General features: G+C 46.3%; 1 protein-coding gene across 3 annotated transcripts in view; it reads right to left on the bottom strand.

Moving 5' to 3' along the window:
- ESYT2 (extended synaptotagmin 2) overlaps positions 1–13,939 on the bottom strand; it is a 79,828-nt gene extending 65,889 nt beyond the window's left edge. Inside the window, exon 1 of one of the 3 annotated variants that reach the window (XM_070478281.1) lies at positions 13,403–13,939. In XM_070478281.1, the coding sequence (XP_070334382.1) occupies positions 13,403–13,714 (312 nt within the window). In that variant the 5' untranslated portion in view covers positions 13,715–13,939. The remainder of the gene's footprint in view (positions 1–13,402) is intronic. The other 2 variants (XM_070478329.1, XM_020886182.2) reach the window with 2 other exon arrangements.
- Between the last annotated feature and the right edge of the window lie 340 nt (positions 13,940–14,279).

The following is a 14,279-nucleotide window of genomic DNA, read 5'->3' as shown; positions in this document are numbered from 1 at the left end:
TTTTCACCTCCCGATTTCCTCTGGGGCGCAAAGGCCTGTCCTGGACCCTCTGGTCTTTTTACACTGTCTACACTCACTTCCTCCATTTCTCCACTTCAAGCATGATCTCAAGCACCCAGCGCCTGCAAACTGAGGTATCCGGCTATGCTCCCAGGTTTCCCTTACCAGCCACTGGCTGTTGTTGGACAACTCTTCTAAGAACTCCTTTAGGGTTCTTAAACTAGATGTTTATAAGATTAACCATCTCCAAGCCTTATCCCTAGGCCTCCAAACTTCTGTTCCTACTGAACGGTTACTGGTGAGGGTCAGCACGTGCCCTCCCCCACAGGCTCAGCAGGAGCCGCCTTCCCTCCGCCAGCCCGGCCCTGTATCCCTCCCTCCAGTGAGCCATCAGGGCCAGGTGCTCCTTCCTTCCTCAGGCTTGGAGCTGGTCCCCACTCTGTCCCCTCAGTCTCCTTGGACATTACTGCCAGGTTTATCTTGCTACACATCCAGTTTTCAAGTTGGGACATGCCACTGCTTTAAATGTTTCGGTGTTCTCCTGGCGTCATTCAGATCTGGCCCAAACGCCAGCAGCGGGAGGCCCTGCTCTGCTCCTCAGCTCCCGACCCAAACACTGTGGCCACCTGGGCCGCGCTGCATCCAAGCACTTAGCTCCTCTCCCTCGCCTGCCCCCACAAGGCCACATGTAATTCTCAGGCACCAGGGGAATGGCAGCTAACAGAACAGTCACAGCACTGAACCCAAGACACGACATGAATCTGGACCGAGAGGCCCAGCTGAGGGAAAGGCCTTTCGGAACAGATGAGACAACGCTGAACCACCGCCACTGCACTCAGCTGCCCTCCTCCTGAGGGTCCAAGACACAGGGGCGCTGGTGGCCCCGCAGGAGACGGCCACAGTTCACTCCTGCAACTCGTGATTCCTCATGAGACAAAAAAAAAGATTTAGCAGATGTGATAAGTTAAGGCTCTTGAGTCGAGGAGCTGTCCTGCATCCTGTGTGGGTCACGATGCAATCACACATGTCCTCTCAGGTGGGAGCAGAGGCGGAACAGACACAGACAGAAAACAGAAAGTATGTGATGATTGGAGCAGTGGCCGGCGGTGAGGGTGAGGAGCCACACACCCAGGAACACCAGGTCCAGAAGCTGGGAAGGGCCTGCAGAAGGAGCATGGCCCTGTCGATTCCCTGGTTTCAGCTGTCAGGAACTGCTTCCAGACTTTTGGCCCCCAGAACTGTAAATGATAAATCTGTGCTGTTTTAAGCCACCAGTTTGCAGAGCTTTCCTCCCGGCAGCAAGCCAACGGGACTGCTCCCTTCCCCTCGTGCCCATCCATGATGAAACAGCCCCCAGGTAAGTCCCACTAAGACCATCCCTCACACACACACAGCAGTGGTCACACTTTCATTCCCCCAGTGTAAAACCACAATCAGATTCAAGCTATTAAGTAAAATCAACACTTTCTAACAGCTCCAAATAGATTTCAAAATCTATGTATGTGAAAAAAAAAATTAAAAATTATTTTCATTTTTGTTACATATTATATTTGACCTTTTGGTATAAAAAATCTGGTACTCACATTAATTTAGCATTAATAGATCTTATGTGTTCACTTGCTATGCATTCAAATGTTTATAGCACAAATGAAATAAATTAATGATCTCAGTAGGCAGCTCACCGCAAATACGTATATTGGCAACGTAGGCATTACACGACAATTTATAATTGAGTGTAGAGAGTCCTTGTAAAACAAGCAATAGTTCACTGTTTCAACCACTCACTAGGTTTTCTGTGCAAACTCCTTGCAAACTGTTGGCTGCTACAGCAGACAAAAAGTCCCTGTCTTCAAACTCCTGATCCTACACACAATTACAAGACCAAGCACACTTAACTGAATGGTTTAACAAATATGAAGCAGTTCTGTGATAAAACAGGAAGTAAGAGCATCGCCCAGATGAGTAGCTTTGATCTGATGCTGGTATCTCAGAATATGAGTGGCAGACTCATAAACCCAGTATCTCACATGTGCTCCAGGGTAGAATTTATGCCACAAAGCAAGCTGGAAGATGTTGTTTTTCCACATCACTGGATTTATCTTCTGCAGATCCACCATACTCTAAGCAGCCCAAAACATAACCCACCGGATGGAAGCAGAAGGAAGCAACCCTACACTCAACACAGGTTAAATAAAACTACTACAGCTGACCCAAAACTTTGTTGTTGTTGTTCAGCTCAGTCGTGTCCAACTCTTTAGGACCCCATGGACTGCAACACGCCAGGCTTCCTGTCTTTCACCATCTCCTGGAACTTGCTCAAACTCATTCACTGACTCAGTGATGCCATTCAACCGTCTCATCCTCTGTCATCCCCTTCTCCTTCTGCCTTCAATCTTTCCGAGCAGCAGGGTCTTTTCCAATGAGTCGGCTCTTTGCATCAGGTAGTCTAAGTACTGGAGTTTCAGCTTCAGCATCAGTCTTTCCAATGAACACCCAGGACTGATCTCCTTTAGGATGGATTGGTTGGATCTCCTTGCAGTCCAAGGGACTCTCAAGAGTCTTCTCCAACACCACAGTTCAAAAGCATCAATTCTTCGCCACTCAGCCTTCTTTATGGCCAAACTCTTACCTCCACACACGACTACTGGAAAAACCATAGCTTTGACTGGATGGACCTTTGTCAGCAAAGGTCTCAGATGTCTCTTTGCTTTTTAATACACTGTCTAGGTTTGTCATAGCTTTTCTTCCAAACAGCAAGCATCTTTTAATTTCATGGCTGCAGTCACTGTCCATAGTGATTTTGGAACACAAGAAAATAAAGTCTGTCACTGTTTTCATTTTTCCCCCATCTATTTGCCACGAACTGACAGGACCAGATGTCATGATCTTAGTTTTTTGAATGTTGAGTTTTAAGCCAGTTTTATCACTCTCCTCTTTCATCTTCACCAAGTTCCTCTTCACTTTCTGCCATCAGGGTGGTGTCATCTGCGTATCTGAGGTTATTGATATGCAGTTTCAAACCTCCACTTTAGTCCCCAACCAACACTTATTCACAAGAGGAAGGAAATGAGTACATGAACTTACAAATTTTACATGACAGTCTCCTAATGGAACTAGCTAAGGTTATCTACTATGTCAGGGCAGCTGCTGCAAGCAAAGCGAAAGTAACCACAACCTCAGGCAGGAGGAGACAGGGACAAGAGAGGACAAGATGGCTGGAGGCATCACCAACTCAGTGGAATGAGTCTGAGAAAACTCCAGGAGATGGTGAAGGACAGGGAAGCCTGGCATCCTGCAGTGTTCATGGGGTCGCAAAGAGCTGGACACGACTGAGAGACTGAACAGCAGTAGGACAGAATTTGTTTTAAGGAAGAGGCAGTGAGGATGAGGGGTAATAACACAGGCTCCTTGGATATTACTTTAGGACGTTCAGAGAAAAAAGAGAAAGAAAATACAAGGAATATGTTCAAGTGCGACTGACAACAAAGCATTATGGTAGATAAACCCTTAGCAACAACACAAACAACCACAGTGAAACAGAAACAGAGAGGAGCTCTGTCATTTGCCTACTCCAGCAAGGTGAGAGAAGCACCTCAGGCAGCACAAAGCTGGTGGTTAACAGCAGACAGTTCAAAGGAGGCATCAGCACGGGATCCCTAACCCCAGGGGACCTCCAGCCATCCTGCCAGCCCTGGGCTTTCCTCATTCCAGCCTCAGGATCACAACACACAAGCCGGGGCTCGTGTCAGTGCCCACCTAATGATGAGGAAACTAAGGTTCTGAAAGGTGTGCTGACTTGTCAGAGAGCACAGAGCTGGGAGTGGGTGGGTCTCAGACAGGAGCCCACATGGGTCAGACCGAGCCTGCTTCTCGAGTGTGTGCCCGAGCAGCAACGCCATCACATGTGATACAGGTCCCTGAGGGTGACCCACAACACTCAGTGCCCAAGGGCTGCCAGGTAACACTGACGACGCCAGTCACACAGCTGGTTATTTTCAGACAAGATCAAGGACAATGCAGTGAGCCCTCTCAGCCATTTCCAAACAACCATCCCTACATGGTGCTACAAAAAGCAATGACTTGGCTTACCCAACTCTCACTTGCCAACACAGCACAGAGGAAGAAAAGCCCTTCGAAGAGTGCCTGCGTGGGAGCACTCTCTTCTTCTAAAGGTTATTTACATAAGAGGGGATCTGGATAAATCTACTGTGCTTATTTTAACATCACACCATTCAAAAACAAACACTGCCCTCTAAAGCTAGACTTCTGCTTATAAAATTACTATGCTACTCTTAGGAGTTCAAAAATAGTTCATATATCCTGGACAGATTAGATGAATGGCTCACGCAAACCATCTTTCATAACTTGAAAAGGTAGAAAATTAAATATCTCAAACTCTAGTTTTACCTTTTCTTAACCTTCAGTAACAATCTCATTTTTGGAATCTGTACATCAGACATAATTTAAATAAAGCATGGCACTCCCATAAACAAGACACTACTGCAAAAACCAGTCATGTTTCTGAAGAATAATGACATGTTCACAGCATAATGCTTAATGAAGGCAAATACAACACACACATACATCCATGTACCTCCAATCATGTCAATACTAAAGATTCATAAAATCACCAAAACATTAATAATGGCTATCACTGGTTAGTAGGACGGTAGGTAACTCTTTTCCTTTTATTCTTCTCCAAAGTTTGAAATGTTCTACAATGAGTATGCGTTCTCATACAGAAAAATATGTTTTTAAAACTTGTCTAGCAATGGCACCCCACTCCAGTACTGTTGCCTGGAAAATCTCATAGATGGAGAAGCCTGGTAGGCTGCAGTCCATGGGGTCGCCAAGAGTTGGACACAACTGAGTGACTTCACTTTCACTTTTCACTTTCATGCATTGGAGAAGGAAATGGCAACCCACTCGTGTTCTTGCCTGGAGAATCCCAGGGACGGGGGAGCCTGGTGGGCTGTAGTCTATGGGGTTGCATAGAGTCGGACACGACTGAAGAGACTTAGCAGCAGCAGCAGCCATAATATAAAGAGCTTCCTTGATGGCTTAGTGGTAAAGAATCTGCCTGCCAATGCAAGAGACACAAGAGACACAGGTTTGATCCCTGGGTCAGGAAGATCCCCTGGAGGAGGAAAGGGCAGCCCACTTCAGTACTCTTGCCTGGGAAATCCCATGGACAGAGAAGCCTGGCAGGCTACCGTCCACGGGGTCACAAAGAGTCAGACATGACTGAGCCACTGAGCACCCAGCCATAATATAAGAAATACATGACTGCATATTCATTAAAAGTAGAAAAATAAAGCTCACTAAGTGACTAAACAAAGAAACAAACTTCAAGCTCAACTTCAATGACATTTTTGCAAATAATAAAAAAGAAAGCATAATAAACACTTTCATATTAGTATTTCCACATCTGCCATTTGTGCGGTTATCACCAATTCTCAAGTATAGTCACCAGGTACAACGATGTTCTTTAAAAAATGAAGTCACTGCTGCTGACAGTGCCATCACTCTGATGTCTTCCTCTGCACATCCTGCTATAATCCATTCAATACACACAGATATTGAACTGCGGGTCTCAGGTGTCCACTATGAGTAATCACAAGACGGCCTTTCCCAAAATAGGCAAAGGCAGGACAACATAAAATTGAAGTTATATGCACAGCGAGCTACTTTTACAAACCCTAGAAAAAAGCGTTTAATCCTTATCAATAAAATCTTTTTACAATACAATACACTGATTTAAAGAAATGGGTTATTACTTAAACAAAAGGAAAAAATGCTCTAAAATGCAGAGCATTTTAAAAAATGTACATATCATTTCAACAACTGAAAGACCTAATACAGGTTTGCCTTTTTCCATATGAATAATGTTTTAATACACTTTTTTTGATATAAAAAAATAAATATGTATTATTTTTATTAAAAAAAAAAACTACCAGTGCATACTATAACTAAAATTAGGATTATTTCTAGACTTGTGTTATTACTAGCTATAAGTTTCTGAGTTTAAGGCCTTGTCTTACTTATCACCTAGCACAATGCATGGAACATAGCAAAGGTTTAATAAATACTGGCTCAGTCAACAGATGAATCAATAAAAGCTCATTTTTGATTTCTGTACTTAAGCTAGGCTTGTTACTTAAAATATCATCTACTCTAGGAAAAATTCACCAAAATAGATGGTTTCCTTTTAAAAAGTTTGACTTTTTTAAAAAAACAGTTAAGTAGGGAAAAAAATGAAGCAAAACTACTGACAGGGAGAAAGACCATGAGAAACCTTGTGAATTAAACATGTTAAATGGAAAAATGATTCCATGCAAGACAACTACGGACACTATTTATACAAGAACTATGCCCCTCCCAGTTCCAGAAGAACACAAGGTGACTCAGTGTTTACAGCACAATAAGATCCTTAAGAGTAAAAGAGAACAGTGTTTGAGGGAAGGTGGACGGGCACCTCCAGGGCCCTCCAAGTGCTGAGCAACCCAGCAGCAGTGCAGCGCTAAGCATTCTGCAGCCAGGGCAGGCGATCTCCGGCACGGCGCAGGGTTCCCTGTTCTGACCTCACAAGCCTGGCTCTGAACACATCGCCCAGTCTCCCTGAGACATGGGAGTGCTGCCCTGACAGGTGGCCCAGGCCCCAGTTTGAGCACCTCCGCTCCTCACCCCTGGGCCCATCTGACAATTCCCACCTTACTTACAACTCCCCCCCCAGCCTCCACCAAGGAAGAGCCCAGGTATCCACAGTGCTGTCCTACTGGGCTCTGACACTTGGCACCTCCACCCTGAGACACACCCGATTATGCTGTTCCCACTTATTCTTTAGCGTCCTTTAGGGTGTCTATATGCACATCCCCCACTTCTAACCACTTTGTGACCCACTAGGGCACTCTTCAGCCATCACACCCCACCTCGTAGCTACCTGGAAGTAAGTACACACAGGAAGGGAAGGTGACCTCTAACACGACTGTAGATAGTGGGTGCTTAGATCTTTAAATGAAGAAGGAAACTTCATCTGACAGTGTTGTCATGGAAACCAAAAAAGATAATAAATTAATAAAACATAACAAAATGCAAGAGTCTACAAATAGTACGTTCACTCTAAAATCATGCTATGAGGAATTCCCTAGTGGTCCAGTGGTTAAGACTTCACATTTCCAGGACTTCCCTAGTGGCTCAGTAGTGAAGAATCCACCTGCCAATGCAGGACACAGGGGTTAGATCCCCGGTCCAGGAAGATCCCACATGCTGTGGAGCAACCAAGCCCCTGTACCCCAACTACTGAGCCTGTGCTCTAGAGCCCGTGAACTGCAACTGCTGAGCCCTCACGCTGCCAACTACTAAAGCCCGAGTGCCCTAGAACACATGATCAGCAAGAGAAGCCACCACGATAAGAAGGGAGAGCACAGCAACTAGAGAGCAGCCCTCGCTCGCTGCAACAGGAGAAAAGCCCATGCAACAGTGAAGACCCAACACGGCCAAACAATACATTAAATAAACGTAAAAAATTATATGTATACAAAAACTTCTCACTTCCACTGGTAGAGAAACTAAGATACTGCATGCCACATGGTGGTGGCCCAAATAAATAAGTTAATTAAAATTAAAAAAAATAGTGGGCCTTAAAAAAATAAAATCATGCTATGATAGAATAAGTGTTAGTTGCTCAGACATGTCTGACTCTTTGCCATCCCATGGGCTGTTCCCCGCCAGGCTCCTCCGTCCATGGGATTTCCCAGGCAAGAATACTGGGAGTGGGTTGCTATTTCCTTCCCCAGGGAATCTTCACAACCCAGGAATTGAACCTGGGTCTCCTGCACTGCAGACAAATTCTTTACAGTCTGAGCCACCAGGGAAGCTCTGTGATAGAATATATCTTACAAAAAACAAACCAATTTATCAGCTAAATTTCCCAAACACACACTGTAATTACGTATCATTACCTTGAATTAAAGTTAAGAGTTTAGAATAACTCACACACAACCTCCTACACACAACACACACATTTAGGCTATTTATACCTTTGAAGCGAAATCTTTATTTGATCGTTTAGTCAATGCAGCATCAACGCTTAAAGTAACATCTGTTGTTCAGTTGTGTCAGATTCTCTGTCCATGGGCAAGAATACTGGAGTGGGTTGCCATTTCCTTCTCCAGGGGATCTTTAAGAACCAGGGCTCAAACCCATATCCCTGTATTGGCAGGAGGATTCTTTACCACTGAGCCATAAGGAGTCGAAAGTAACATTAGGTTTAAGGTAAAAATATTTATGGAGTTACTTTTTTCATTCGTAAGCCCTCCTCTTTCATTAAATATTCTTTATAAATTACTCCAAATTTACATTGAAACAATAATTTTTGAAAGTTGTAACAGCTTTAGCTGGAATTCCATAAGCAAGGTGGTTTGTGTGGCTTACTCTGTACTATAACTAATCACCTGTTTCACTTATTTTTAAAAGAAATTTAATGTCTATAATATTTTTCAGCAGCACTATTGACAAGTAATTCGCATACCATAAAATTCACTCATTTAACGTCTACCGTTCAGTTGTTCTTAATCTATTTTCAATATGTGATATCATTCAAAGTTAAATGCTGCAACCAATGTAGAAATCATGAAAACTCAAAGAATATACTAAGAGGTTCACCAGGCCTAAGTAGAACACTAAGTCACTAGCCAGTTGTTCATAATTGTTTCTTCACAGGACCAAGATCTATATTTTACACACATATTTAATATAACTTAACATAACATATATTAACTAAATATAATTTAATATAAATATATTACATATATTTTCAATTCCTGTATCTGTTTTAATTATTTATAATTTAGTCCTAGCTCTACATTTTCCAATCTTGAAATATAAAGTGAGGCTAATATTCACCTGAAGCAGAAAAACCAGAGCACACAGCCTGATGTATGCATAGATCCTGAATTTAAATCCATCTGTCAGCTTGAACTAAAAAACAGGTATTTACTACTTTATGTCCGGCAACCGTGGGGCCTTCTGCTCTAACTTCGTGAAGCACTTAGATAGCATAACAGCAAGGTGAGGGTGACTATAGCAGTAGCAGGTGCATATAAGAAACCCAAAGAGTAACCATGTCTCTGTCACAGCTTTGAGGAGGTTCTAACATTTCTTCAAGCATTTGATTGCTCTAGGATCTAAAGTTGCAACTGCAGTTTAAAACAGCTCAACTCTGGGTCCTGATGTAGCTACAAGTCTGTTACGAGTCTTCACAAAATGTTTTAATAGTATAAGCCAATGATTAACACTGAGAATAAAAGTATTTCCCCTTCCTTTACATAAGACCAAAGTGTGTTCTTTTCTTTTGCTTATCTGGTTTTTAGTCTACATAATAAATTTTGGCTAGACTTAAAATTCTCCTGAACTTACCAGAAGAACCACGGGAAGAAAGCTCTCCCTAAAGAGAAGCTAGTGCATATAGTAAAAACAGCAGAACACATACACTGACTATGTTTTAAATCTCAATCATCAAGGTTTAAGAGGAATAGAAGACCAATTGTCATTTATGGCAGGTTTGGGTTTCTACTTATTTGCAGCCATAAAATCAACATTAATTGGCAGCAGTGAAAACAGAAAAAGGGCAGACTTCACACCAAGTTCTAATTTTTCAAATAAAAATCGTAGTGGAAAACCATCTTTACGCATCTCTATTAAAAACTCCTCAAGATAGAACTGCCATATGACCCAGCAATCCCACTCCTGGGCATACACACCGAGGTAACCAGATCTGAAAGAGACACGTGCACCCCAATGTTCATCGCAGCACTGTTTATAATAGCCAGGACATGGAAGCAACCTAGATGCCCATCAGCAGACAATTGGATAGGAAGCTGTGGTACATATACACTATGGAATATTACTCAGCCATTAAAAAGAATTCATTTGAATCAGTTCTAATGAGATGGATTAAACTGGAGCCCATTATACAGTGAAGTAAGCCAGAAAGATAAAGACCAATACAGTATACTAACGCATATATATGGAATTTAAAAAGATGGTAACGATAACCCTATATGCAAAACAGAAAAAGAGACACAGATGTACAGAACAGACTTTTAGACTTTGTGGGAGAAGGCGAGGGTGGGATGTTCAGAAAGAACAGCATTCAAACAAGTATTCTATCAAGGGTGAAACAGATCACCAGCCCAAGTCGAATGCATGAGACAAGTGCTCGGGGCTGGTGCACTGGGAAGACCCAGAGGGATGGGATGGAGAGGGAGGCGGGAGGGGGGATTGGGATGGGGAACACATGTAAATCCATGGCTGATTCATGTCAATGTGTGGCAAAAACCACTACAATATTGTAAAGTAATTAGCCTCCAACTAATAAAAATAAATGGGAAAAAAAAAAACTCCTCAATAATTTTCTTCACCCATAGTCTAATTTTACAGGGCTCATTAACAAGGGACGACCACAGGGACAACAAAAAGGCCAGTCCTCAATCTGTCAACTCAGACTTATCAGGTGATTTCCCTGTTGATGGAAAAAAAAGAGTAAAGAAATGAATAGTACTGTGGTTCACATTAAAGCTCTAAGATCAAAGTCTTACAGAATTGCCACATGTTAAATGAGAGCCATTTTTCATATCCTCCTAATAGCCTTGATTTGAAATAGTATATATATTTTTCTTAAAGTATTAATATTTATCATCTCATTTTACAGTCAGCATAAATTTTTACTTTACTAAATAAAAAGAAGAAAAATTGTGAGTAAACATATTCAAAAGTAAAGCTAAGAAGTGAGTACCACATTACTTCATGTTTTCCTCTGCTTCTACCCTGCTGTGAATCACAGCTGTCAATGACACACTATGAAATCTGCACAAACACATCTTGTTCAAAGCAAAATACCAACCCGAACCTAAGTTTGTACAATAAAAATCAAAGAACTACTAATACAGAAACCGTAACTCTTCTTACATATGAACGATTTCTATTGCTGATTTGTTCTCTAGCTATAAGAGAACAGCAGGTCCACTTCTAGGCAGTGTAATTCACTGGCTTTATTAGGAAAATAACACACGGGTATTACAATAAAAAAGGTATTAAAACATCTTACTCAAACCTCGGACTCCTAGGCTTTTCTTGGATATGATCACGATCATGTCCTGTGTGAATTCTCACAGCAGTTTTCTAAGCAATACAAGTGTGTTTAAGTGTATGTATGTGTAATGTGAGCACAAATACAAATTTGATGAACAAGTGAAAAGCTGTGTGAAAAACAGAAATTCCATATTGTATGAGATGAACACTAAGGTTCATCAGTTTAAGTCACACAGAGGAAAATCCAAGAAAGGAATCTTTGGCTAATTACCCTTTTCTTCTGATAGAAAAAAAAAAAATTGTCATGTCCTTCAATATGGTAACAAACATACCTGTTAACTGTTAAAATAGCATGCATTTCACAACTTTCATAAGCAAATTTTTATGTTAGTCAACTGCTCCATAACCAAGTATCTATGAATGTCAACACCCCCAATTCCTGTGACTCTTGACCCTGCTGTTCGGGTAATGTCGATGTCTGCTGTTCGGGTAATGTCCCTACTCACTGTTTTTGGTTACTTTCTGTAATCATTTAATTCGGTGTAACATAAGACACAAGATGCCACTTGAAAGTCCTTCTGCCTTGCCAACAAGTGTACCTCTGTTCTTGGCTTTTCATGCCTGGTTTCTACACTTCACTCCTCTTTTCTGCTTCTGGCGAAAAGCTACACCACACTACTTATTCTGATTCTTCCAAATACTACTGTGCACACATCCACCATGTATTGACAGAATTTTAAATTCCCAAAGTCCCTGACTGTGAGATTCTTATTACAATTGCTGTTTGTCGTTACAGGTAGTAGCCATTAGGTTAGGTTTCTCCCGACCCTGGGCATTCCAGCTTTCCAACCTGTCTGCCTGTGTCATGTACTCTATGACAAATGTCTTATGACTGGAAACAGGGATCACACTCCAAGTCCTTTTCTCCGCTCAGAGAAAACGATCCTTTTCAAAGTCACTGGCTGGCCATTTCCCCATGAAGTTTTACATCAAGCCTAACATGAACATCATTTATCTTAAAATAAGCACTATTTCCTGTTACCTGAAACTGTGACACCAACTTATGGTTAAGAAAGCAGGAGGGAGCCAACCCCATTAGTTTCCACATTGCATAAATTATGACGAGAATTGCTGGATGTAAAAATAATCAGTACCAGGACTCTTTCCATTAGTGCAACTCTTCCAAAACTTCCTGCCCCCACCCACCTAAAATTCACCTCGGATTCAAGTCTACCCTACATAAAAGTTACTCAGCTTATAACGTTAATTCCAAAGAAGTGAAACAAACCTTCAATTATCCTAACATCAGAGGATCTTTTGGAGGACCCCCACTGCTCAACTGTGTCAGAGACAAAAAAGAAATGGCTGAGGCGTCTCAGGGGAGGAGGAAACCACCCTTCCCCGCTCACCGCTGGCCGCCTTCTCCGCAGCGGAGAAGGGAGCGGCGTTCAGGCCCGCGGAGCGCACCAGGCGCCCCGAGCTCACATTCCAGCGGCGGGAGTCGCGGCACCGCGCGGGGAGGCCTGGAGACGTGGCCGCGGGAGGAGCGCGCGGGGCTCGCCTCACCAGTGCTCGGAACCCGCCCGCGCGGAGAGGTGAAGGCGCCCACCCGCGGGGTCTGCGGGCCGACAGTGGGCCGGAGGGGTGGGGGCCCGGCGACAGCGTTGGAGACCCCCGATTTACACGGCTCGGACAGACGCCGGAGCCCGGGGCTCAGAACGCCCCACGTGGGCGGGGTCGGGGAGTGAGGTGACCCCAGACCCGGGAGGGGCGGGGACGAGCCCGGACTTCTGACCCAACAGGCGACCGGGATCAGGGCGGGGGTCGCGAAGAGCAGGTACCCCGACTCGGGCGGGAAGAGGACAGGTAGGAACCCCTGACCCGGCGGGCGGGCGGGGTCAGGGCCGGGGTCGCGGCGGGCAGGGACCACGACTCGGGCGGGGTCCAGTCGGGCGGGGCGAGGACAGGCAGGAACCCCTGACGGGGCGGGTGGGAACCCCGACCCGGGCGGGGTAGTGACGGGCGGGGACCCCTGACCCAGCGGTCAGGCGGGGTCAGGGAGGGTGGGGACCCGACCCGGGCCAGGTAGGGGCGGTTCGGCACTCCCGAGCGGGCAGGCGGGGTCAGGGCCAGGACCGTGACGGGCGGGCATCCCTGGTCTGACCTGGGCCAGAGTCGAGGTAAGCGAGGACCTCCCAGACCGAGTGGGAAGGCGGGGTCAGAGGGGGCCCGGGGCCCCTGACCCTGACCGGCACAGGCGGGAGGGCGGGTCAGGGCCGGGGGCGGGCAGGGGTCTGCGGCGCCCACTCACCCAGGCCGGCAGGTCGCAGGCGCGCACCCCGAGGCGCACGGCGCGCTCCTCGTCCTCCAGTAGCGCCAGCGCGCGGCACAGGCGGGTGGCCTTAAGGCCGCGGCTCCTGCGGCACCACACGAGCAGCCCGAGAGCCAGTAGCACCCAGCTGAAGCTCAGGCCCAGGTAGCCCAGCGCGTACACCGGCAGCAACAGCGCGAAGCTGCGCGCCAGCTGTGCCAGCAGCCCTGCCACGTCCACGCTCAGCGCCGCCCCTGGGGGCTCTGCCCCGGAGGCGCCCGCCTCGGGGCCCGGAGCCCTGGAGCCGCTCATGGCCCCGCCGCGTAGCGATCCACTCGGCTCCCGGCCGAGGCGCCTCAGCCCGCGCTGCAGCGCCCCTCTGAGGGGCCGGCGCAGCCGCCCAGCCCGCCCGCGCTTCCGCTCGCGGCGCCGTGTGACGTCAGCACGCAGGGCGCGGTGGTGGCGGAGGCGGCGAGGAGCCGAGGTGTTCCACTGCGGCAGCCGGGCGTGGTCCCCGGGCCTGGGTGCGCCCCAACGCGTGGTGGGCCCGGCCCGCGTGGGAAGTCATCCCACAGGGCCCGCCAGCGCCGCGGAGGCGGGGTGGGCGGGGCTGGCTGAGGTGTGGCTTCATCGCATGGGCGGGCGGGGCGTCTCTAACACGGGGTGGCCGGGCCCGGCGTGGATGTCACCTCACAGGCTTGAGAGAGTGCCCCTGAGGCGGAGTGGGCGGTGCTTTCTGACGTCATCGCGGGCGGGCGGGGCGCCTCTGACGCGGTGTGGCCGGGCCGGGCGTGGGTGTCGCCTCACAGGCTTGAGAGAATGCGACTGAGGTGGAGTGGGCGGTGCTTTGTGACGCCATCACGGACGGGCGAGGCGA

Source organism: Odocoileus virginianus, chromosome 1 (genome assembly GCF_023699985.2).
Source record: "Odocoileus virginianus isolate 20LAN1187 ecotype Illinois chromosome 1, Ovbor_1.2, whole genome shotgun sequence".
NCBI lineage: Eukaryota > Metazoa > Chordata > Mammalia > Artiodactyla > Cervidae > Odocoileus > Odocoileus virginianus.
Note: the sequence above shows the minus strand (reverse complement) of the source record. Positions and strands in the feature narration are given on the sequence as shown.